Below are 24,430 nucleotides of genomic sequence, written 5' to 3' on the forward strand. Positions count from 1 at the left end.
TTTAAGAATTTAAAACAAGAAATAGTTGTTTTCGGTAAGCTAATTAATTTAGTATAAATAACGGGCAAGGTTAGTATGAATTGTGATGCCGACCACGAAATAGAGGCAGATTAAAAACCACTTTTACGGAAATTCGTTAAGTTCTCGAAAAGTAAAAAATTGCAATAAATAGAATAATATAATCCAAATTTAATATGTTGACAGCCCGTTTAGTGGAATCAACAATTTATCGCAAAAAGACGAGACTAAATTACAATAATATCGACAAGAAAAGAGAAAATACCTATAAAAAAAAAATACAAACCCGTTACAACACAATAAAACAAACCAACACAACAAGTCAATAGTAAAACAGAAAACAACAGTGGTCTGCGCCCGTGTTTTGTTAAGTCTGAACTGATTGGAGTGGCGGATCCGCACACACGTTGGACATGCACGCAGTCATTATAAGACTATTATAATTTTTAATTCTTAAATCTTTTTTTTCTTTTTTTTTTTTCCTAGATGGTTGGACGAGCTCACAGCCCACCTGGTGTTAAGTGATCACTGGAGCCCTTAGACATCTACAACGTAAATGCGCCACCCACCTTGAGATATAAGTTCTAAGGTCTCAGTATAGTTACAACGGCTGCCCCACCCTTCAAACCGAAACGCATTACTGCTTCACGGCAGAAATAGGCGGGGCGGTGGTACCTACCCGTGCGGACTCACAAGAGGTCCTACCACCTGTAATTACGCAAATTATAATTTTGCGGGTTTGATTTTTATTACACGATGCTATTCCTTCACCGTGGAAGTAAATCGTGAACAATTGTTAAGTAAGTATTTCATTAGAAAAATTGGTACCCGCCTGCAGGATTCGAACATCGGTGCATCGCTATGTACGAATGCACCGGACGTCTTATCCTTTAGGCCACAACGACTTCTAACGTGGGTCTGGGTGGTGTCTCAAGGTGGGTGGCACATTTACGTTATAGATGTCTATGGGCTCCAGTAACCACTTAACACCGGCTGGGCTGTGAGGTCGTCCTCCCATCTAAGCAATAAAAATTTAAAAAAAAGAATAAAAATAATAAAAATGTCTCCAGTAATGACGAGGCTCCTACTGCACTCCTCGGTGTTAAAAATAAGCGCTCGATTATGAAATACATATCCTTCTTTAAAGAAGATGTGAGTGGAATCCTCTGCAGAAAACTGATTGGCTTTTCCTTGGCGTCCAAGAGCGATGATGACCTCCATCGTCAGAAGGGTCATACCGTGGGTATGCTCTGGTCTTAAAAGATATTTAAAAAAGAGACTGTGTCTCTGTTTTTCCCTACCTATGCTAATAGCCTTGAGATGCTATTTCAGCATCTCCTTGACGTGTAGGTGAGCTCACGGGCTCAAGCTGAGAGAATTTACTAACACTAATCCTAGCAAGGACAGTTGCTTCGCAGAATCTACCACCGAATCGTAAACGTGACCCACTGCGAAGATCTCTCCAGAAACTCAGTGAGCTGTGTCTGTGGGTGTCTCCGTAATCTACTCCTGAGTCCTACGAAACGTTAACAAAGCTTAATATTAGTTTATTAAGCTCAAACTAGGTTCGAACCTGCGAACTGAACATAAAAGTAACGGATGCTTCCGCTGCGCCAGCGTTGCTCGAGGCGATCTTTGCACATTATATTCATTATACGGTTATTGAATGAAGGAAACGCTCACTCACAGCGTATGATTGTATCCGATCATATAGACACATATAGAGACGTTAATACCAAGTTTTACGGAGCGCTCATGGTTTTGTTAAGGAAACCTTTGAGCTAAACTTGGGTTAGTGTTTTCAACACTCAATAATGTGTGTTTTAGTTTAGTTTAAAATATATAGTTATATTAAAATTTATAATATTTAGAGAGTATATTATTTTATAAAAGCTTATAATTGACATCCACGAGAAACATAGTTATTAAGTATGTCATCGGCCCAACGAATTGAATAAATTATGCGAAATTTAAATATTCAAAGCAAAACCAGACTTTCTCATTAATCATTACAACTTATATTACATGATAGAAGCATCATTCTCGCTGAGACATCCAAAATACAAAAATATTCCTAACGAGACTGCCGTTATCGTTTAACGCACTTAATTCATTACACAAACAAAAAATACTAATAATTTCCGTAGTCGAGTGAATAAAATTTGTTGTAACACCTCTATATAATATACCGGGTAGATCACGCAGGCTATGCACTGCGAGCAAGATTTCGCAATGCACAGGGTTCAGCGACCGGTCTGTTTCCTCATTAGCGACCCTTGGGTCACGTCCGCTTTGACCAGACCTCATTATCGCGGTACTGGGTCAAGTATTCTTCAATTTATATTTACTTATTAGCTATATAGATGAGCAGAAAAAGTCACCTGGTAATAAATCGTAATTATCTACTGAATAACAATATACTTCTCTATGTGAATGTGAAAATGCCTTTAGCATTACATGCTGACTGATATAAAATATTTTTTATTTATTTATTGCTTAGACGGATGGACGAGCTCACAGCCTACCTGGTGTTAAGTGGTTACTGGAGCCCATAGAAATCCACAACGTAAATGCCGCCATCCACCTTGAGATATGAGTAGTTGTAAGGTCTCACTTTGAACAGTACAAAGGCTGCCCCACCCGTTAAACCGAAACGCATTAAATAGGCAGGGCGGTGGTACGTACCCGCGCGGACTCACAAGAGGTCCTACCACCAGTAATAATGTTAATTTTATTATTGGTGGCAAGAGTTGGTAGGTGGTAGGACAATGTTAATGCGTATAAAGCGCGGATCGTCGAAATACCGACTCTTGCGCAGTTCGATTATAGGTATTAGGCATTGACCTGTATGGACGTGTTTTAGCACACGCACGTATAACTTTTTAATAAGTTAATAAAATTTATGAAATAACCATGAAAAATTACTGATTTTGTTGGTTGATTTTTTTAAGTTAAAGTTTTTTTTATTACTTAATTATTTTTTTCAAAAAACCCTTTTTTTTGGTCTGCAGGAAATCGCCTGACTTCCGCCCTCCCCTGGGGATGGAGGGCGGGGCATGTCAGAGTCGAACTGACTAAAACTTCCTGTCGCTCAACAACCAACGTCCAAACCTCGCATGAGACAGAACTCATGAAAAGGCAAAGGGGGGAAAGTGAAGCGCTTAGTGCGGAGCACATCTCTCCCATCACCCTCCCCCTCGGACCGCGGGCCGGCGGTCGTCGGCGCCACGACCACCAGCCCTCTCGGTCGGCAGGCTATCCGGAGCCCGTCTAGATGGCACCGGTTAGAATCCTACAGAATACCCCGCTGGGTCAGAACCAGCGTGGGTCGAGGATAGCCGGCCTTCCGTCACCCGGATGCTCTTTCGTAAAACGCGTGCAGAGCAGCTTGCACATCGTCTTCTTAGGCCCCTTTCGCCGGTCCCCAGACCGACATGTGAAGGGGACCCGAAACACTTAGAGGGCCAGGGCTTGGGCGAAATCCGCCTCCCTGGCCCCCGCTCGACGGCGGCGGGCTTGCGCGTCTCTCACGCGCCCCGCCGCCTCCTTCTCCGAGATGGTGCACTCGCAGAAGTCGAGCATCGCCTTCCACGACTCGTCGTCGCCGAGCATCGATGCCACAACACTCGGCAACGACAAGTCGTTTCCCACTTTTGCGACGAGGACACGGCGCCACCCCTCCCATGCGGGGGAGGGGGGGGCAGGCGACGAGCGTATGCTCTGCCGTGTCCAAGTCGCAACCACAATGGTGGTATTCTGCCATAGGCTCGGGTGTGATCCGGTGCAGGAACTCACCGAAACAACCATGCCCAGTGAGCACCTGCGTGAGCCGGAAAGTGAGGCGTCCTCTGTCACGATTCACCCAATCTACAAGGACCAGGCGAATCGCCTCGATGGTCCTACGACCAGCCGAAGGTTCAGCCAGCCGTCTGGACCATGACTCCAGGTTCCAAAAAAAAAACCCTTGGCGATTTCTGCAGAATACCTATGTGAAAATAAGCTCAGCACTAAATAGATTAAAGCATTCGTGGTTACGTACAAACAAAGAACGCGGGACTAAACTGTAAAAGCAGTTTTAATTATGTCCACGGCTCGCGGAAGCCGAAAGAACTACTGTGTTAATAACAAATATCAATAAAACTTACTTCGGCTTATCATCGTCCGAGAGAATTCCATTGTTTTCGTCCACTGTGTTGTCTCCGTCACTGAACGCCGACGCTGAGCTCCGATGGTGATCCGGGATCTGACGACAATCATCAATCATCATCAATCCTGGTATGACCAATATGACCAAGAAACGATACGCAGCGGCTTGGCTCTGCCCCTGGCATTGCTAACGTCCATGAGCGACGGTAACCACTCTCCATCAGGTGGGCCGTATGCTCGTCTGCCTACATGTGTAATTAAAAAAAATAAGAAGTTAGTTTAGTTACGGTCTAATGAAACATTCCCAAGCCCTCAACATAATACCAATGCCGATTCAAAGCAATTTTGATTAGTTTGGTTCGATTTTGATTTTAAAACTTCACTATTATTTTATTGAATCGTACTTTTAGTGAGAACTAGTGGTCCCGCCGTAGTCGAAATTCGACTATATTTTATTGAAATTATAAGTTTGAACATTATTATGGTTCTATTGTCGAAGAGACAAAGACTATTATATTTCTATAATGACAGATTTCGCCAAGACTACACGATACAAATAAAATCAAAGATAAACAATACTAAGTTTTTTTTTTTTTTTTTTTTTTTTTTTTATTTTTATTTTTTTTTTTTTTTTTATGATTGAAAGTTTACTGGTGGCCCGAAGGCCTTTCCAGTTTCACCAGGACAGGTGGGCGAGCAAAGGCTCAGCCAAGAGGGGTGGGATTTGCTAACAACTGCCCGAGCGCCTCCGAAGGAGACCTAACAACTCAAGAGCAATTGTTTCGCGAATGAATCTACTACCGGATCGGAATCGCGACCCGCTGAGAAGATCCGGCGAGAAACTCAGCGGGCTGATGCATGGGTTAGGTTGCACGTCGACCTCTTTGTCGAGTTCGACGAGTACGGTTACCGGGGTCCCTAAGCCTGCCCCTAGTATTAGAGCTGAAGGCATCTAATGCAAAGGTTATTGGATCTGATGGATCCGTAAGGACGTGTCTAGGGCGTCGACGGTGACTGGCTCCTGCATGATCAGGATTCGGGGAGTAGTCAGCGGCGGCAACGATAAGGCGATTATCATGACGCATAGCCTTATCGAAGTATCGTTCCGACGCTGACTTCATGTATTTCCGAATTGATTCGAGGCCCAGGTCGTCGTGTAGGTCAACGTTCCTCACGAACCACGGAGCCCCGACAGCTAACCTGCAAAAGCGGGATTGTAGGGATTGGAGGGTGTCTATGTGTGTGCGGGCCGCGTGAGCGAACACCACACTCGCGTAAGTCATGACGGGCCTAATGCAAGTTTTGTAAAGTGTCACCTTGTTCCGAAGGGACATTTTACTCCGCTTACAGATCATGGGGTAGAGTCTACCGAGAATAAACGCGGCACGGTCACGGACTGATTTTATATGCTGGTGGTAGGACCTCTTGTGAGTCCGCACGGGTAGGTACCACCGCCCCGCCTATTTCTGCCGTGAAGCAGTAATGCGTTTCGGTTTGAAGGGTGGGGCAGCCGTTGTGACTATACTGAGACCTTAGAACTATATCTCAAGGTGTGTGGCGCATTTACGTTGTAGGTGTCTATGGGCTCCAGTAACCACTTAACACCAGGTGGGCTGTGAGCTCGTCCACACATCTAAGCAATAAAAAAAAAAAAAAAAAAAAAAAAAATATGCGGGCGGAATGTCATCGATGCATCCAGGGTAACGCCCAGGTACTTGACCTTCCTGGCCCAGGGTATGGGTTGTCTAAAGAGAGTAATCGGGGGTGTGAGATTCCTCCTCCTAATCCGGGAGGAAATCCGTGTGGAGCTTCCCCTCTGAAATAGCACCGCAGTACTTTTCGCTGGGTTGATGTCTATGCGCCATTTTCGGAACCACTGTCCTAGGGCTAGGGCTGCGCTCTGAAGCTTCTTCGCGATTAGGGACTTATTTCTACTAGAATAGTAAACAGTCGTGTCGTCGGCGACAATACTAAGTAACCTATTCTCATTTGACCACAGACTTTAAGCAATAACAAAAAATTGATAGTAAACGAAAAGTATGTGTGTATGTAAGAGTATATGCGTGTGTGTCAAATACATGTAATGTTTTTCATACTCCTCTGTCCGTGCAATTTTCGTAAAAAGGGGTACAAAGTTTTTGCTTCACGTATTAATATATAGATAGTAAAAAGATAATAAGAGGGAATCCATAACGGAAACTGTTTTGTTTATGATATGTATTATTTATTGGTTTTAGAAACATTTGGGAAACATCTGGGGAGAGTATATGCGTTCTGCTATTGTTTATGTAATCAAATTACACGTCAGACAAAAAGAAAGTGACACAGGTAATTTTAAATATTGCAATTGAAAACGATTAGAAAATGTTGAATACGATCTGAAAATGCAGTGATTCACTGCAATAATTTAATTAAATTAGGCAATAATAATACAAATAGTAACAAAAATCGACTTAATAAATTATGGTATATTGCTCAAATTGTAACAGATTCTAAAAACAAAAAGTAGTACACAAATGCTTAATTGCAATTATCACTCATGAGGTCAACCCACGGTGATGATGTATTTATTGTAGTAATTCGTAGAAAATTATAATGTTTTATTTCATAACTTTTGCTAAGAAAGATTCGTACAAGTCAAACAAATATTTCATGTGACGAAATAATGCTACACAGTACACGCAGCTAACCGTTTTATTTTAAGTTACTGCCATCTAGCGCATAATAAAAGAACTAGTCAAATATTTCAATTTGTAAGCTGTGTTTTTACTCATCAGATAACAGATGGCGCTTCATCGACTTTCTTTGAAATAATTTTAATGAAAATGTTAACATTCTGATAGTTAAGGAAGATGTCACCAAGGCAAGGTTTAATTTCTAACTCCATTAAGCATTAACATCTAAAAGCGTATCGCGGTTTATTAAATATAGGTGGTAATAGGAACGATGAGTATTTTTTAATAATTATGGAAAAAAATGCTGCGTTAAGACAGGCATATTTTTTTTTAATATAAAAAAACCGTTATTTCCTCCTTAATGAGTAATTTTTTTCAGGTTTAAATTGGCACCTTTAGATCGAATTAATATTAACCTTTATAATGTGCTTTCCGTCCGTAGCTTCACCTGTGTACACTCCATAAATGTTGGTCGAAAAACCGCGCTTAAAAGTCGAATGAAAGATAACCTATATTAATTTTCAGAGGTCAAACTATTTCCAAGTCGAATTTCATCAAAATCGGTTGAGTGGTTTGGGTGTGAAACCATACTGGGCAGACAGAGGTTCTTTCGTATGAAAAATAGAATTTGCCATATAACGTCTAGCAGTATCAAAGTGAATTCCGAAAAACTATGAATTCGCGTAATTATAAAATTTTAGAAATATTTTAATGAAAAGAGATTATTCTATTTCAACTCAATCTCGGTCTACGGTCTTTTTATGTGATTTACGGTCTATGTAAATCACATAAAAATCTATTCATTACTCCCAGAGACATGTAAGACAATCAAACAAACAGACAAAAAAATCGCTGGCTTATATTCTATTACTCTTCTTAATTTTCCCTAATATACTTTTATTGTTTTTCTTCAATATACAGATGATTCTACTGATTTATTATTTGCACTGATTTATACACAAGTTATAAAACATTCAATTAATGCAACTAATTGTCCACATTCCGACCTAAGCTTATCGTACGAAGAATCTATTAAGTTTAAGTAATTCTTACTGAGTCACAAGTTTAATATAGGACTGGAAATATTCTCAATCTTTTTTTTTTTTTATTGCCCTTGTAGGCACACGAGCATACGGCCCACCTGATGGTGAGTGGTTACCGTCACCCATGGACTTCAGCAATGCCAGGGGCAGAGCCAAGCCGCTGCCTACCGCTTAATACTCTGCACAAGCCTCGTTTGAAGAAGGACATGTCATAGCGCTCGGAAAACACCGTGGAGGGGAGCTCATTCCATAGCCAGATGGTACATGGCAAAAAAGATCTCTGGAAACGCACTGTGGATGACCGCAGTAGCTCCAGGTAGTATGGATGAACTCTACTCCGATGGCGGGCGGTGCGATAGTAAAAACGAGATGCCGGTATCATCTCGAACAATTCCTCAGAGCACTCCCCATGGAACATACGGTACAAAATACAGAGGGAACCGAAGTCCCTCCGCAGACCCAGAGGTTCCAAACGATATTCAAATATAATTTGCAAAATAAAACATGCCAAGCATAATTGAACGTTACGCCGCTAACCTCAGAGTCCAAGTAGTTGTTGACGCTTCCGGAGCTTCCACTGTTGCATGAGCTATCGTCACTGCAGATGCCTTGGACCCCGTCTGAGCTGCCACTGATGTCCGAATCCGACTCAATCCACAACGGAGACCGATATTTGAATTTATGCGCTATCGCATTGAACTTAGATTCGTTATCCATTGCAATGTTTTCGACAATTAGCCTTATTATATGTAAAGGATGCTTATCAATGAATTTAAGTAATAGGTATGTTTGTCTAAATGTGAATTTTATTACACTAGATGGATGGATGCGCTCACATGCCACCTGATGTTAAGTGGTTTTCGATACCCATTTACATTAGAGCAGAATCGTCGCCCCCCAAAAGTAGCTTTTGACTTTTCTTATTTAGTTCTGATTTTTATTTTGTTTTTTATAAATAATGAAGTATTTTATTGTACCTTATTGTAGTATGTGAGTATCATATTGTATTGTTGTAATAAATTATTAGATAATTGTAAAACTATAATATAATAGTATAATCGAAGAAAACTCACAAACGGCCCTTTGATCCCTAACTACGGTTCCATGTATAGGAACCGGAGGCTGATATTCATACTTATATACTTTTTTTTTTATTGCCTATATGTGTGGACGAGCTCACAGCCCATCTGGTGTTAAGTGGTTATTGGAACCCCTAGACATCTACAACGTAAATGCGCCACACACCTTGAGATATAAGTTCTAAGGTCTCAGTATAGTTACAACGGCTGCCCCACCCTTCAAACCGAAACGTATTACTGCTTCATGGCAGAAATATAATATTTATATACGTTAAAATATATTTTGATATTTATTGTCTTATCCTCAATTAATTTGAAGATTAAGGCAGTAAGATTTGAGAACAGATTTGATCACAAAACTCATTTGATAATATAAAAAAATTGTTTCGTTTTTTTTCTTTTTCTTGTGCTTATTCAGTAAACTATAATCGAATCATTTGCACGACAGTTTTTGAAATACTTAAGCTGTTTATTTCATTAATACTGCATTTTTTCTGTCTCATTGTGATGTCTCATTTAAATGTATGATTTAGCAAAAATTATATTCTACTCGCCAAATTAGGCACTTTTAATAAAAATAATCTACCAGTTTAATGAATGCATTATGTTTAAATAAATTAATTTATTGATTCATTGAATGAGTGAAGTCGTCGTGGCCTAAAGGATAAGACGTCCGGTGCATTCGTATTGAGCGATGCATCGGTGTTCGAATCTCGCTGGCGGGTACCAATTTTTCTAATGAAATACGTACTCAACAAATGTTCACGATTGACTTCCACGGTGAAAGAATAACATCGTGCAATAAAAATCAAACCCGCAAAATTATAATTTGCGTAATTACTGGTGGTAGGACCTCTTGTGAGTCCGCACGGGTAGGTACCACCGCCCCGCTTATTTCTGCCGTGAAGCAGTAATGCGTTTCGGTTTGAAGGGTGGGGCAGCCGTTGTGACTATACTGAGACCTTAGAACTATATCTCAAGGTGTGTGGCGCATTTACGTTGTAGATGTCTATGGGCTCCAGTAACCACTTAACACCAGGTGGGCTGTGAGCTCGTCCACACATCTAAGCAACAAAAAAAAATAAAAAAAATATTCGAAATAAAATATGTGGTACTTCTAATTGAACTATATGTGGATTTACTAGAGCTTTTAAATAGACACGACTTTACTAGAGATTCAGAATGCAGTTTTTTAACTGAAAAAAAACCGGCAAGAATCTCAGTTCAATTGACAAAAAAAGCAACTTGACCTTTTTAACAACATCCAAATCATCCAATCCAAGCCAATTGAAAGCAACTAAAAATAGTTTTTATAAAAGTAAAGTTTTTTTTTAGTTACAGGATTAGTTTAGTTGATTTTTAGTTTTCAAACTACAAGTCAAATTACTCATTTTTGTTATCCTGTTCAGGATATGAAGACAAAGTAATAAAATTTGGGGTATTGTCATAATTGTGTCATCGGTCGTGGAAATTTTCAACTTGAATTTCTCGAAGTTCGTGAAAATTGCGCTGAAAGATTCCGTTACTTCGATATATACCAGGAAGCTAATGAAAGCGTATTAAAGCGTTTCCAGCTGGTACAGACTATTATTTCACGGCAGAAACAAGCTGCACGTTGATGTCAGTACACAGATATTCTTCTTTTATTCTCTTTCAGATATTTGTTTAAATATGTATCGGATTTTTTTTTATCGTTTAGATGGGTAGACGAACGAGCTCACGGCCCACCTGCTGTTAAGTGGTTACCGGAGCCCATAGACATCTACAACGTCATCAACTTGAGACATGAGTTGTAAGGTCTCACTTTTAACAGTACAGCGGCTGCCCCGTCCTTCAGATAGTATATTGTATCTGTGAACAGGCAGTGAGCTTGTCGTACTCCTGCCTTTGCCAGAGTCCTTGGGCACCGTCAGCCCCGTACCACTAGATCGATGTTTGCTTGTTTGCGTTTAGTCGTCGTCGTGGCCTAACGGATAAGACGTCCGGTGCAGTCGTGTTGAGCAAAGCACCGGTGTTCGAATCTCAGGCGAGTACCAATTTTTCTAATGAAATACGTACTCAACAAATGCTCACGATTGACTTTCACGGTGAAGGAATAACATCGTGTAATAAAAATTAAGCCCGCAAAATTATAATCTGCGTAATTACTGGTGGTAGGACCTCTTGTGAGTCCGCGCGGGTGGGTACCACCACCCTGCCTAGTTCTGCCGTGAAGCAGTAATGCGTTTCGGTTTGAAGGGTGAGGTAGCCGTTGTAACTATACTGAGACTTTAGAACTTATATCTCAAGATGGGTGGCGCATTTACGTTGTGGATGTCTATGGGCTCCAGTAACCACTTAATACCAGGTGGGCTGTGAGTTCGTCCACCCATCCAAGCAATAAAAAAAAATTATCTCGTGAATTCTTGAAGCATTGAAAATATTTAGTAATATGTGTGTATTGCAAGAGTATCACAAAACAAAGAAAAACACAACTACACATTATTTTATAACATTCAAGGAATTACGACATATAGTATGCAACACATTTGCAAATAGAACTCTTAATTTTACCGAAACCTTTAAAAGTCAAAGAAAGATTTTAAATTCTTTGTAAAGTTTATACAACAAAAAAAAACACTTCTTTAATTGACCGCACTATTATCTGATACTTTTATCTATTGAATGACAATCTCAAACGTTTACGTGTTAGGGTCGCGGGTCGACGCAAGACACACTGAATAACTGAATGTAAGGATCAGGGGCAGATCAAATTGCTGACACGTAAATAGTTATAAATGGGACGTGCAACTCGGGTCCATAAACTCTCAATGTCGCTCAGAACTCCTATATGTATATATTAATACGTGAAGCAAAAACTTTGTGTCCCTTTTTACGAAAATTGCGCGGACGGAGGAGTATGAAATTTTCCACACTTATAGAGAATACAGAGAAGGAGTGCACAATGCTAATATTCTTTTTAAATAATGCATAAAAGATACAACAAATCAATAAAGAAAACATCACACACACTACCATGTATTTGACGCACACACGCATGCATACTATTTATTTATTGTGAAACTTTTGTTCTTGACGTCTGTTGTCAAATTGAGAATAGATTAAATATTTGTCTTTATTAATATTTTTCTATAGTGTAGTCTTAGCGAAATTTGTGATTATAATAGTCTTTGAAAATAGAATCATAATAGTGTACCTACAACCTTATAATTTAAATTATTTATAGTCGAATTTCGACTACTGGGCGACTGAAAATTAGTGTTTAACTACTTATTCTTGATATGGCATACCTAATGCTGTCAAAAAGTACTAGAATTCTGCCTACTTTTGTCGCTAAGCGCTTTTTTTTACTTAGATGGTTGCACGAGCTCACGGCCTACCTGGTGTTAAGTGGTTACTGGAGCCCATAGAAACATACGACGTAAACGCGTCAACCACATTGAGATATAAGTTCTAAGTTCTCAGTATAGTTACAACGGCTGCCCCACCCTTCAAACCGAAACGCATTACTGCTTCACGGCAGAAATAGGCAGTGTGGTAGTACCTACCCGTGCGGACTCACAAGAGGTCCTACCACCAGTAAGTTTGAACCAGTTTGTACGATCCAGCTTGAATATTGAGAAAACTGTTATACAATTGAAATATCGATCTCATGTTTCCTGAAGAATGTTCTCGGTGGGCTTTCGGAATTTAACACCAATGACAAAAAATACAGCTTTTGTATAATTATGTACTAGGTTTTTCGCGCTGTGTGTAAAGTTATTAATGCCCAGATAATACAACTAAGAAAGCCAAGGACTTCTACACGTGTAAATCGAGGGTCCTAACATGAACATGCCCCGGCGGGATGTCGTTATGTAATTTAGGTCATCGGGTGCTCAAGTAACTTTCATTGTCAAAGGTGCTGCAGCTAATCCGTAGGATTTTGTTTATACTAGAGGTCCCGCAGTAGTCGAAATTCGACTATAATTAATTGGAATTTTAAGTTTGTACACTATTATGATTGTATTTTATACTTCTATAATCACAAATTTCGCCAAGACTACACTATAAAAAATATTAACAAAGACAAACAATATCTATTCTCAATTTGACAACAGACGTCAAGAACAAAAGTTTGACAATAAATAGTATGCATGCGTGTGTTTATTATGGATTTAATGTATCTTTTATGCATTATTTTAAAAAAATATTAGCATTGTGCACTTCTTCTCTATATTCTCTATAAGTGTGTAAAATTTCATACTCCTCCGTCCGCGCAATTTTCGTAAAAAGGGATACAAAGTTTTTGCTTCACGTATTAATATATAGATTATTTATTTAAGAAGTTAAATGCTTTTCGTAAACTAAATTATTAACTCGTTGCTCGACTGACTCATTCTTTAACAATTATACAATTGAATATGCAATTTCGAAAAGGGCACATGTCGCATATTTTGTCAAATAAGTTTTTTCATATACATGTAGTTTTGAGGCTTACCTACACCCATTTTATAATAATTTCAGTAATTTTCAATTGCTAATTAAGACTAAAATATATCTCAAAAGTTAATATTTTAAATTTCACACTGCTTTAAAATAATCAGTTTTTTTTATTTCCTGAACATTTTACATTTTCAGAGATGTGCCCTTTTCGAAATTGCATATTCAATTGATATATGATGATGATTCTATAATTGATATTCCATCATTTAATATATTATATGATTCTGTTTATCTTTTCACGTGATAACATCTTATAAATCGATGAACAATGGCTGCACGCACGAAAAAGTGTCACGTTTCGCCTGGGCCTAAGCGTGCCAGCGAGAGCGCTAGAGAGAGATAGAGAAGCACAATCGGCCTAAGCGTTAACTTGTGACACATTTATCTCTCTTCTCGCGTGATGTCAGAGCTAGCAGTTCGAATAGTTATGCTACTAACGTGATGACGTAAAACTAACTTCCGTTTTTTTCCCTACCTAAGCCGGTAGCCTTGAGAGGCTATGGCAGCGTAACCGAGCGGTTAGATGAGCTCTCAGGGCTCTAACCTGAGGGCGTTGCTAACACTAGCCCTAGCAAGAGCAGTGCTTCGTAGAATCTACCACCGGATCGAAAACGCAACCCACTGAGAAGACCCGGCGAGAAACTCAGTGGGCTATCGTCCGTACTTCCGACTTTACAGACAACCAATTAATTTTTTTCCCGTTGGACGAGCTCACGGCCCACCTGGTGTTAAGTGGTTGCTGGAGCCCATAGACATCTACAACGTAAATGCGCCACCCACCTTGAGATATAAGTTCTAAGATCTCAGTATAATTACAACGGCTGCCCACCCTTCAAACCGAAACGCATTACTGCTTCACGGCAGAAATACGCAGGGCGGTCGTACCTACCCGTGCGGACGCACAAGAATTCCTACCACCAGTAAGAGCAGAGTATTGCGTGGCAACTTTACTGGCATCTAGTGATGATGGAGCGTTTTGTAAGTTCGCCCAGGTGGATAACTCCATTTATCATTTTCTGTCGCAAAGCATTCGTCAATACAAATGAGATTTTGAACTCATGTCCCATGAAGTTCAGTAACCACTTAGCAAAAGAAGGCCGTTTACCCATGCACAATATGAAATATTTCTTATTATTTTTGTATACAATCATATTGAGGGAGTTCATATAGAGTTCCTTCTTCGCCGTAAAGTCGTGTTTTATATAATTAACACCACAGTTGAAACAATATAAATTTTATTGTTGTAGCGGCATAAACAATTCTAAGTAATTATATTACATTAGATAATAAACACAATAAAAATTATTTTTACGTTTTAAATATTTGGCGGTAAAAAAGGTCCCGTGTCACAGACTATATTCTTTTTTCCACCTCTTGTGCGTTCCGGCTTACGCATCATTAAAAGATGCGTTCTTAAACGCCACAATATTATTGTGATATGGATTTTGAGGTCACAGCTTCGTCATATATTTTTATCTTAGATAACATTTTCATAACAACTTTAAAGACGAGTTGAAACTGTCACAGACTTTAGGTATTACTGGCCTCGCTTCATTATAACTATTTAACTCTCTTTTTCTAACTAGCTTGGTAGGCTTTAAGTCTTATGCCAATGTAACTGAACCAGTAGGTGAGCTCACGGGCTTTAACTTGAGAATGTTGCTAACACTAGCCCTAGCAAGAGCAGTTATTTACAGACTATCTAACCACGACCACAAAACGCAATTATTGCCTTGACTCGAGCGCCACCTATTGCTCTTCGATGCCACTCTATCAGAAACATCATCATCATTATGCTGCCCTTCTCCCAGTCACCTGGGGTCGGCGCAACATGTTTTCTCCTTCCATACTCTTCTATCATATAACATTTCTTCGCTCACTCCCCTCTTACCCATGTCCTTCCACATGTCTACCTCTTCCTCTATATCCTTCCACATTCATAGTTAACATTCTCTTACCAACCTCATTTTCATTTCGTCTCATCACATGTCTATACCATCCCAAACGCGCACTTCTCAGCTTCTCTGTCACAGGTGCCACTTTCAGACTTCGTCTAACATATTCATTCCGTATTCTATCCATTCTCGTTACTCCACACATCCATCGCAACATTCGCATCGCTGCATGCAATCGCCTTTCAGAAACGTTAAAAGCAAATTCCGACTAGACTAATATAATCATAAACTCAAACACAGCACTGCGAACAATGATAATTGTTATTAGCACCTAAATATGTCCATAATATTTTAAGGAATGCAGTATGAAACTTTAAAGTCAAGCATACTGTATATTTTCTCAATGACATTAAAATTTACGGCTCACGATCCGACGAAAATTATTAATTTCACTGCTCTGTTACCACAATCTTTCAGTCATGTTTGTTATTCAATGCCTATACCACGACATATTTTTGTTATTATTTCGTAAATAGCTAAAAGAACTCACAGATGATAAGTCATTATCGGAGCTTATTCAAGATCACATCGTGGCTGGCCTCAACTTAACCGCATGAGTGCTTGGCGGCAGATACCGAGAGAGCCATAAAAAATATCAAATGTTAACTGAGGGAAATATAGTTTAATGATGCTTACACTAGCCCCTGGCCGCGAAGACTGAAAATATTTTAAATATTTCTGAATAGCTCAAAACGTTTACATTGCTTTATGGCTTTAGGCTTTGCAGTTTAAACTAAATTCAATTTACGATCTCTATACCAAAGAAGAAAAAAAAAGTTGGTGGTGCAAGGGAAAGTCGAGGGCAAAAGGTCTCGCGGACGATCTCCAACAAGATGGACGGACCTCATAAAATCTGTGACTCACTCCAACATAAATGTTTGCTCTCACTCTGCGAAACATCGTGCCACTTGGCGTCGCATCGCGAGAGCATCGGTATCGCAGGATCCGACTGATGCATGACCACGACCACTCTGTTAAGAGTGTACGAATAGGAAGAAGAATAGCAAAGAAAACTCCAGTATCAGAACATACAAAGAGACTACTTTTCACCGTGTCGTTTGCTAAATCTAATATAGGATTTAACCTCTGCCTGAGTATACCAGTTTTTGTCAATGTTACTCTAAACTAGTAACTTCCACGAAATAACCGGTCGCAATGAAAAGAAAACTTGATTCCACAATAAATCCACAACGCAGGAGAATCAATGACTCTGATTTCGTATTTCTACTACTAAACAAACATCAAAAATATTCTTGCTTAGAGGGGTGGACGGGCTCACAGCCCACCTGGTGCTAAGTGGTTACTGGAGCCCATAGATATCTACAACGTAAATGCCCCACCCACCTAGATATATAAGTTCTAAGATCTCAGTATAGTTAGTCTTTAAGAATAAATATAGAATAAACTTACATTCAAATATTCTTTTTTGGGAGCATCATAGCTCTTGAGACCTTCCGGTACAGAGACGGAGCCGCGTTTTAACCGGTTCGTGTACACGACCGGACTGTCGCCGGATAAGCCGTCTGCCTTGGCTTCTTCCCCATTTTTAGGTTCACTAATTTTAATTTCAGGTGTCATAGGTCTTCTGTCATCGGGTATGCTGGCTTCCAAACTGGTCCTGGACGTGTTTGGACTGATGTCGTCAATGTATCTGATGTCGTTTGGTGTGCGATTGGCTTCCAGAATAAGCCGTCTGGTCTCCGGGGGCATGGCGACATAATCGTGTGGGTATGAAGGGATTTTAACCTTCAAATTCGGTTTCTTTCTAGCTCCCATATTTTAGATGTTAGATAATCGTTGTTTTTGTGTATTTCCTATTTAAAAAATCCTCTAAAACTTGATTGACGTTATCTTGAATGATCTAACATCGTACACAGATTTTTTGGATCTTCACACTTTTGATGGATTTTGGTGAGTGAACACTAAACGCGACGACCATGTTACAGCAGCTATATAAGCTCTGAACAGTGAGCACTCGTGAATACGTTTCACCGTTTTTTCTTCCGCACTGTAATTCCAACTGACACAAGATAAAATGTAATGAAGTCTGAAGTCTGAAGACTTGGTTTTGTTTCCTCAATTTTTATCAAATTCGCGATAGCCAACAAAGTTCCGATAAAGACTTAGTCTCGTAGATAATGGAACAAATCCACAGGGTAATTTCTTTATCTATCGAGATAAAGAGTGTTTCGTGCTAAATTTTGTGACAATTCTTCAGGAGGATCCTTCACACTGCGCTTTGTGTCACCGAGAGACAACATTCGGTAAAGGTTTAGAGACTAAATTATTTAAATAAAACCTGATGTGATTTAACATGTCTATTGAAATGCGTTTCATGTCATCATGTTAAATGTCATCCACAGTGCGTTTCCAGAGATCTTTTTTGCCACGTACCATCCGGCTATGGAATGAGCTCCCCTCCTCGGTGTTTCCCGAGCGCTATGACATGTCCTTCTTCAAACGAGGCTTGTGGAGAGTATTAAGCGGTAGGCAGCGGCTTGGCTCTGCCCCTGGCATTGCTGAAGTCCATGGGCGACGGTAACCACTCACCATCAGGTGGGCCGTATGCCCGTCTGCCTACAAAGGCAATAAAAAAAAAAAAAAAAAAAAAAAAATACAAAACAAGGTCGTGTAATCACAATATGCAACAATTACACCTATCAATAACAAAATCAGCTTAAGTTATGAATGAAATGCAATTAGGTGGTCTACCCGAAGAATAAAATGGACCATCAAACGTGCCAGGAATAATATTCCGCTACTAACTTAGCGAGTATGAACGTTAGGCTTTTGGGATAAATTTCGAGGTTCTCCAGTCCTCAAAGAATCTTCCTTATCCCATTGGGTGGGATCGGCACAGCGAATTTTTCAATTCTATTCTCCTCTATCAGCCGTCATCTCAACATTCACTCCTCTTTCTCTCATATCGTCATTCATACACTCCATCCATGCCTTCTTCGGTCGACCTCTTCCCCCTTTACCTTGCATTACTATTTCACATGCATCTTCTCTGTACGCATCACATGTCCATACCACGCTAACCGTCCGCTCTGTAATTTATCAATAAGTGGGGCTACTTTTTCACTTCCTCTGATATACTAATTGATATACCAAAGAGTTTTTCGACCAAAAGCTTCATATCACTGACCTTCTGTTACTTAGGTCAGATATCACCAATTTTTGCCATCTCGTAGAACCAAGCATTTTTGTCTGCTCCGTTTGAAGCTCCTATTAGCCGAGCTGATTTCGTCACGATGTTGTAATTTCACTTAAAATCTTTGATTACGGACGATCTACCTTTTTCTTAACCTTTAAAATTAACGATTTCTGGTACCCAGAAACCAAGACGTGAATTCTGTAGCCTCCTTGATACATAAGGTCGAAATTTCATTGGCACTAATCCTGAAGATTCCAGTGATATGTTGGCATCCGTCCGTGCTTACAATACGACACGCTATCAGAAAAATAAGGAGAGCATAGATCTGGGGCCATATGGTAAGGAAATCAGGATTGGTTTAATATTTGCCGTAAGACATCGTTCATGATTATCCGAAATATTAGAAACACAGCCTATCCGTTCCCTAGCACTAAAAACTCTTTTCAAGATGACTGAATATAGAAATTACAACAATTCGCATTCTTTAAACAAATAACAAATTTTAGAATAGTCTTTGTCGCTTAATTAGGACGAGGTTAACACTCTTTGAAAGAGTTCTACCGCCTATGATAACATTTAAGATCTATAATCTACATCTAGATACGTAATCAGATCTGTTATCTTTTAAGCTGCTCTAATTTTACGAAAGAACAAAGAAATATATTCGAATGTAACTGACCCGGTGGTGCAGTAGTTAGCGCGCATGACTTTTGCGCCCAGGCTCGCGGGTTCGATACCCACATCGGGCAAACTCTTTCAGGCTGAGCCCGTGAGCTCACCTACCAGTCCGTGAATAGCTGGAATAGGCCTTTAGGCCACCAGAGATTACATAGAAAAAAGTGTAGTATTTTTTTATTTATATTTTTTATAGCTCAGGTGTGTGGACGAGCTCACGGCCCACCTGGTGTTAAGTGGTTACTGGAGCCCATAGAAATCTACAACGTTAATGCCGCCATCTACCTTGATAGAGATGAGATAATATGAGTTCTAAGGTCTCAGTATAGTTACAACAGCTGCCCCACCCTTCTAACCGAAACGCATTACTGCTTCACGGCAGAAATAGACAGAGTGGTGGCACCTACCCGTGCGGACTCTTAAGAGGTCCTACCGCCAGTAATAATAATAATAATATCCAAGAAATTGAATTGACGCAGAATCTACTGCTTTACCAATTTTTTTTTACAAAATGCTCCAAAGTAACATTCAAAAAAGAAGTTACCACTTTATGTGTGTACAGTGTGTGTGTTATATATGTACCGTATATGTATAAACAAACAATACATCCGCATTAATGATATTACTCGAAGTCAATGACCTCGGATTTTTTGCAGTGAGTTTTTTTCAATCGGCATTAATATATAAAAAAACTATTAACGTCTTTAATTTGTTGTCCAGTAAAGTCATTATCCTTTAACTACTGTTTCGTTACTACAACTTATTCAGTTGATGTGTTTTTACTAATAAGGCACTTTTATTATAAAAAAAAAGAACACAATATTCCTAACCTAAAAGTACATGTTATTATCCGCAACATGCTTCGTCAGATTACAGAAATAAAGTTATCAGCAACATGCTTCGTCAAAAAGTACAATACTTACTTTCAGCTGCGAGCGTCGTCATATGTAACATAAAGGTCCACGCTAACAGCAATGCGCGCGTAGGCATCGGCTAGTCAAACAAGCCACTCTGGATCGCACCCGGCCCGAAAGTACCCATTACGCTAGCAGCATTGCCACGCTGTATAGCAATGGATAATCTCTGAACCAGGTACGACCCAGACCGAGGATCGTGGCCTTGCCCTCTGAGGCGGTGGCCAATTGCGGCAATAAACTTTTTGGCCTCCGAACTCCACACACCCGTCGTTTCCACTGCCACTGGAACAAACAGGTATGTAGATTTCAGATCATCGTACTTGGCATGCTTCGTTTTAGCCGACGCCTCAGCAGCAAAGCCCGCACATTGTCGGGTCCCAGATAAATGACACGCCGCGTACGTACAGCTACAGGTTGCGTCCCATAACAAGCAGCGTCCCCTTTCCCAAGGAATCAGAGTCAAACCATCCGGCCTCTTACCATCCGACCTGCTGAGGCCTGGTGGTTCCAACACACACGGGATATTTGCGGAGACCAAAGCACGTCGAATAATATCATTAAGTGCATGGTGTCTCGGGAAGCGGCCAGCCGATCTAACACAACTCAGTCCATGCAGCCCGGCGGCATCCACCATACTACCACAGACACATCGATGGGGCTCGCAAATGCTGCAACCGAGTCTCAAAGCTGTGGCCACTCTCAATGAATTATTATCAAGAAGTGTCCCCAGCTGTGGTGAAGGCAATGCTTGCAACCAAGCACCAGATTCCGGACTGGAGACCGCTTTCAGGCGCGCTAATTCAACTCCAGCGGCGTCTCCTAGCAAAGTTGACAAAGTCAGCTTGCACAGCACATCATCCCAACACCTCTGCGAGCTCCTGTTCACCGGGAGCGCCTCATTCGGACATAAAAGGCCCCAAGCCGCCAAAGCCTCGCTCGCAAACGGAATCGCAGATCCATCACCATTCGTACCCAGTAACTTAGCAACAAAGTCTACAACTCCATAACACGAAGCCAGGAAAGCAGCGAGCCCAGTACGCTCCATCTGTCGCACCCCCAGGCCGCCATGACGTATAGGTAAAACAGCCTGGCACCATTGTCTGTCATCCAAGCTTACGTTTAAAATAGCCTCCAGTGTATCCCTCAACAAAGCATCAAGCTGGGCCACATCTTGAGTGAAAAGCCACGTTGGACAAGTTCTCACCAAATACGTCAAACGAGGCATCGAAAAGCAACAACGAAGCAAGACGAGAGCCACGTGAGATGATAAGCTCAATAGGTTGCCGCGCAATGACGACAATAACTGCCTTTTTATTTCCAGAGAACTTGGAACTCCATCCTGAAATATTGGAGTACCAAGCAAAATGAAATTACTTTTATTCAAAACTTTGATACCTGGAACCAACTCCTGAAAATCATTAACTACGCTTGCTGATACTTCAGTAGAAAAGTATACCTCACATTTCCCAGTATTAACCTCCAAGCCGACATCTCGCAACTTCGGAAATAAAAGTCTGATGTCGTCTAGCACGGAATCTGGGGGACCACCTATTGTGCCGTCATCTAAATACCATAGGTTTAAAGGTGACTTGACGGTCTTTATAATGCTGTGGATAGCAAGACTAAAAATTAATGGGCCAAGAGGATCGCCCTGCTGGGCACCTACCTCTGAGTCAATGGAAGATTCCATAAAGAATAACTTGCTGGAAGAGCTGTAACACTGATACAAGAATGGGTATAAAGCCGGAATCTTTTCCTTGATTTCATTTAAAATTATATCTCTCTCTAAGCTATTAAAAGCATTCCTTATATCAAGCTTTACAATTGCACTGTTACAGCTCTCCCTGCTCATAGCAAATGCACGGGTAGCATGAATGGCGGCCTCACACCCAAGAGCAGTCCCGAAGCCCAGCTGGTGGGGCTGCAAGTACGAGGCCATTTCATTCCTTACAGACCGACACCCAAGCTTGGCAGCGAGACGACGCAGCACAGACCCCACCGCAATTGGTCTCACACCGCCGTCCTTCTTAGTTAGAGCGCATAAGCTACCTCCGTACAAATAAGGACACACCTGTACATTAACCGTACCTCTTAGTATGAAATTGCATAAGTCTGTAATTGAGTGCAATAGACGAACACCATTTTCACCGGCGGAAGGGGAAATGAGCTCCTTTAAATGGTTTGGACGTAGACCATCAAGGCCAGGTGCAGAGCCGCTATAAAAGGAACTAATTGCGTCTGCAACATCCTCCGAGTTGACAGTCAAAAAAGGGCAACTAGAATCAGGCGCTGGCGGCAATGATAAGGGACGAAAAGGAGTAGGATGTTTATCACGTAATGCGCTTAAGGTCTCATCGTTAAAAGGTGCTAAAGAATCCTCCGACACTAAAAGACGGACAGCTCCACGCAAATCACCCTCATGAACCTTGGCTTCGATTCTTTTGACAATGGATCGTGGCTTGTGTTTGAAGTCCTCTAAAAAATACGGGCTATTATTGTTTGCATTCTCCTTAACCTTTGCAGTAAGCGAACGGGGGTCACCTCGATCTGGAATTCTCAGAGTCGTGTAAGAAAATGACAACAAGGAAACCCAGTCCGCCACACCGTTATTGTTTATGCAGCCGTCCATAATCACTCTGAGCTTTCCTGCGACTAAATTCCTGGCCCCCTTAGGGATGTGCTTAAGCACAGGAATTTTATTTTTGTAAGATGCCAAATCGTCCAGAGTATGGATAACACTCTGGGTTTGTGAATGAGCATCAGCAGTTACAGCACACGGCACCCGAGGCAGTATCGACGGCTGTATCTGGCTGTCTTTATGCATATGAGAAATATGCACATTTAGACCCCGGGGCACCACAAAAAGGCGTGTGGAACCCGGACAATGAGGGCATGTTGCCCTTGTGGGACTATTCATTATTTAAAATCGATATAAATAATTATAAAATATGTTATATAACATTAATAACAACAAAATTCAATTTATCATTTAATATTATCCACCAGCAGTTTCGTCAATTGCACAAAAAATAAGACAAAAGTAGGTAAATAATTTTGGCATTTGCAAAAGTAAAAAGTAAATAAATAAAAAATAATAATAATTAAAAAGTATTTAAAAAAAAAAAAAAAAAAAACGATAAGTACATTCATTCATAATAAAACAAAATTAAATTATAAAAACAACATACAAAAAAATTATTTGAATACCTATCTAACAAATCCACAAAGGTGCGATAGCACAAAGAATATTAATTAACATCAAGATTACATAAAATGTCATACAGGCTAATAAAATAAAACTAATTCCACAAATAATAATTAAATAGTATCAATTATCCAATATATATATTTTTTTATATCTATAACGTTACAATAAAATTACGTCCACACTAAAATCTAAAAAAAAAAAAAAAAAAAAAGTATAATGTAGCGCCCTTTAAACTTCCGCCTTAGGTAGGATCGAACTCTCAACCTTCTGTCATCTACGCCGCGACGTCAACCGCTAAGCCATGAAGTGCACACGATTAGTTGACGAAATATTGCTTCTATATACTCGAGCCATTCCGTAAATTAACAGTAATGTGGGTATGAGAGTTAGCAAATTTGTACCCACTCAGATTATTATTATTTTTTTAAATAAAATAAAAACCTTTTGTTTCATAGTCCCAAATTGCAAAATCTTCCAAAATATGTCCGGTTTGTCGTCTTCTTGATGGATCCCACTCACTATTGTACCATTCACAGAACAAAAGCAGCCGGGTCAAGTCAAATTCAGTTTGATAAAAGTTTCTCACATAATAGTCGAAAAACCAGCCAAAATCAACAATAATAATTGTCACAAACAATGTCACTAGACACTTGTCCCACAAACAATAAGGCTTCACTGTTTTTATATTCAAACTGCTGATATTTAATTTTAAAATAATTTGTGTTATCACTTAAGCCGCGTCCGCTACACGCCCCGCGCGCGTTCATCATCGTTACTAATTGACTGTGAAGTGTTTTTTTGTTGTAAATTATGAAGTAAGCATCACAAAATATGAGTAGCTACGAATACGAATGACTGATTTCAATTGCGATGCTTTATGTTTTAGCGCTGATAGCAGAAGAATGAGCAGACGGCCACGATTTGCGAACTGTCATGTTCCTGTTTTAAGAGTGGGACAGTCGTTATGATATCTGACTGCTCCGGTAAGCAATGAGTGATCTCCATGATGACCTGGACCTTGACTCAGTCAGAATGTATCTACAGTCGGCATCATTGCGCCACTTTAAGAAGG

At 40.2% G+C, this 24,430-nt stretch overlaps 1 protein-coding gene across 7 annotated transcripts in view; it reads right to left on the reverse strand.

Annotated features, from left to right (window-relative positions):
• Nucleotides 1-24,430, reverse strand: part of LOC101744314 (myogenesis-regulating glycosidase) — a 61,352-nt gene that overhangs the window by 19,027 nt on the left and 17,895 nt on the right. The window contains exons 1-3 of one of the 7 annotated variants that reach the window (XM_021347254.3): nt 11,515-11,674; nt 8,420-8,621; nt 4,164-4,261 (exon numbers count right to left, since the gene is read on the reverse strand). In XM_021347254.3, coding sequence (XP_021202929.1) covers nt 4,164-4,261; nt 8,420-8,599 — 278 coding nt within the window. In that variant the 5' untranslated portion in view covers nt 8,600-8,621; nt 11,515-11,674. Of the gene's footprint in view, nt 1-304; nt 436-4,163; nt 4,262-8,419; nt 8,676-11,514; nt 11,675-16,811; nt 17,537-23,799; nt 24,142-24,430 lie in introns of those variants that run through there. The other 6 variants (XM_062674778.1, XM_021347253.3, XM_038018460.2 and 3 more) reach the window with 6 other exon arrangements.

The sequence above is a fragment of the Bombyx mori genome, chromosome 21 (genome assembly GCF_030269925.1).
Source record: "Bombyx mori chromosome 21, ASM3026992v2".
Taxonomy (NCBI): Eukaryota; Metazoa; Arthropoda; class Insecta; order Lepidoptera; family Bombycidae; genus Bombyx; species Bombyx mori.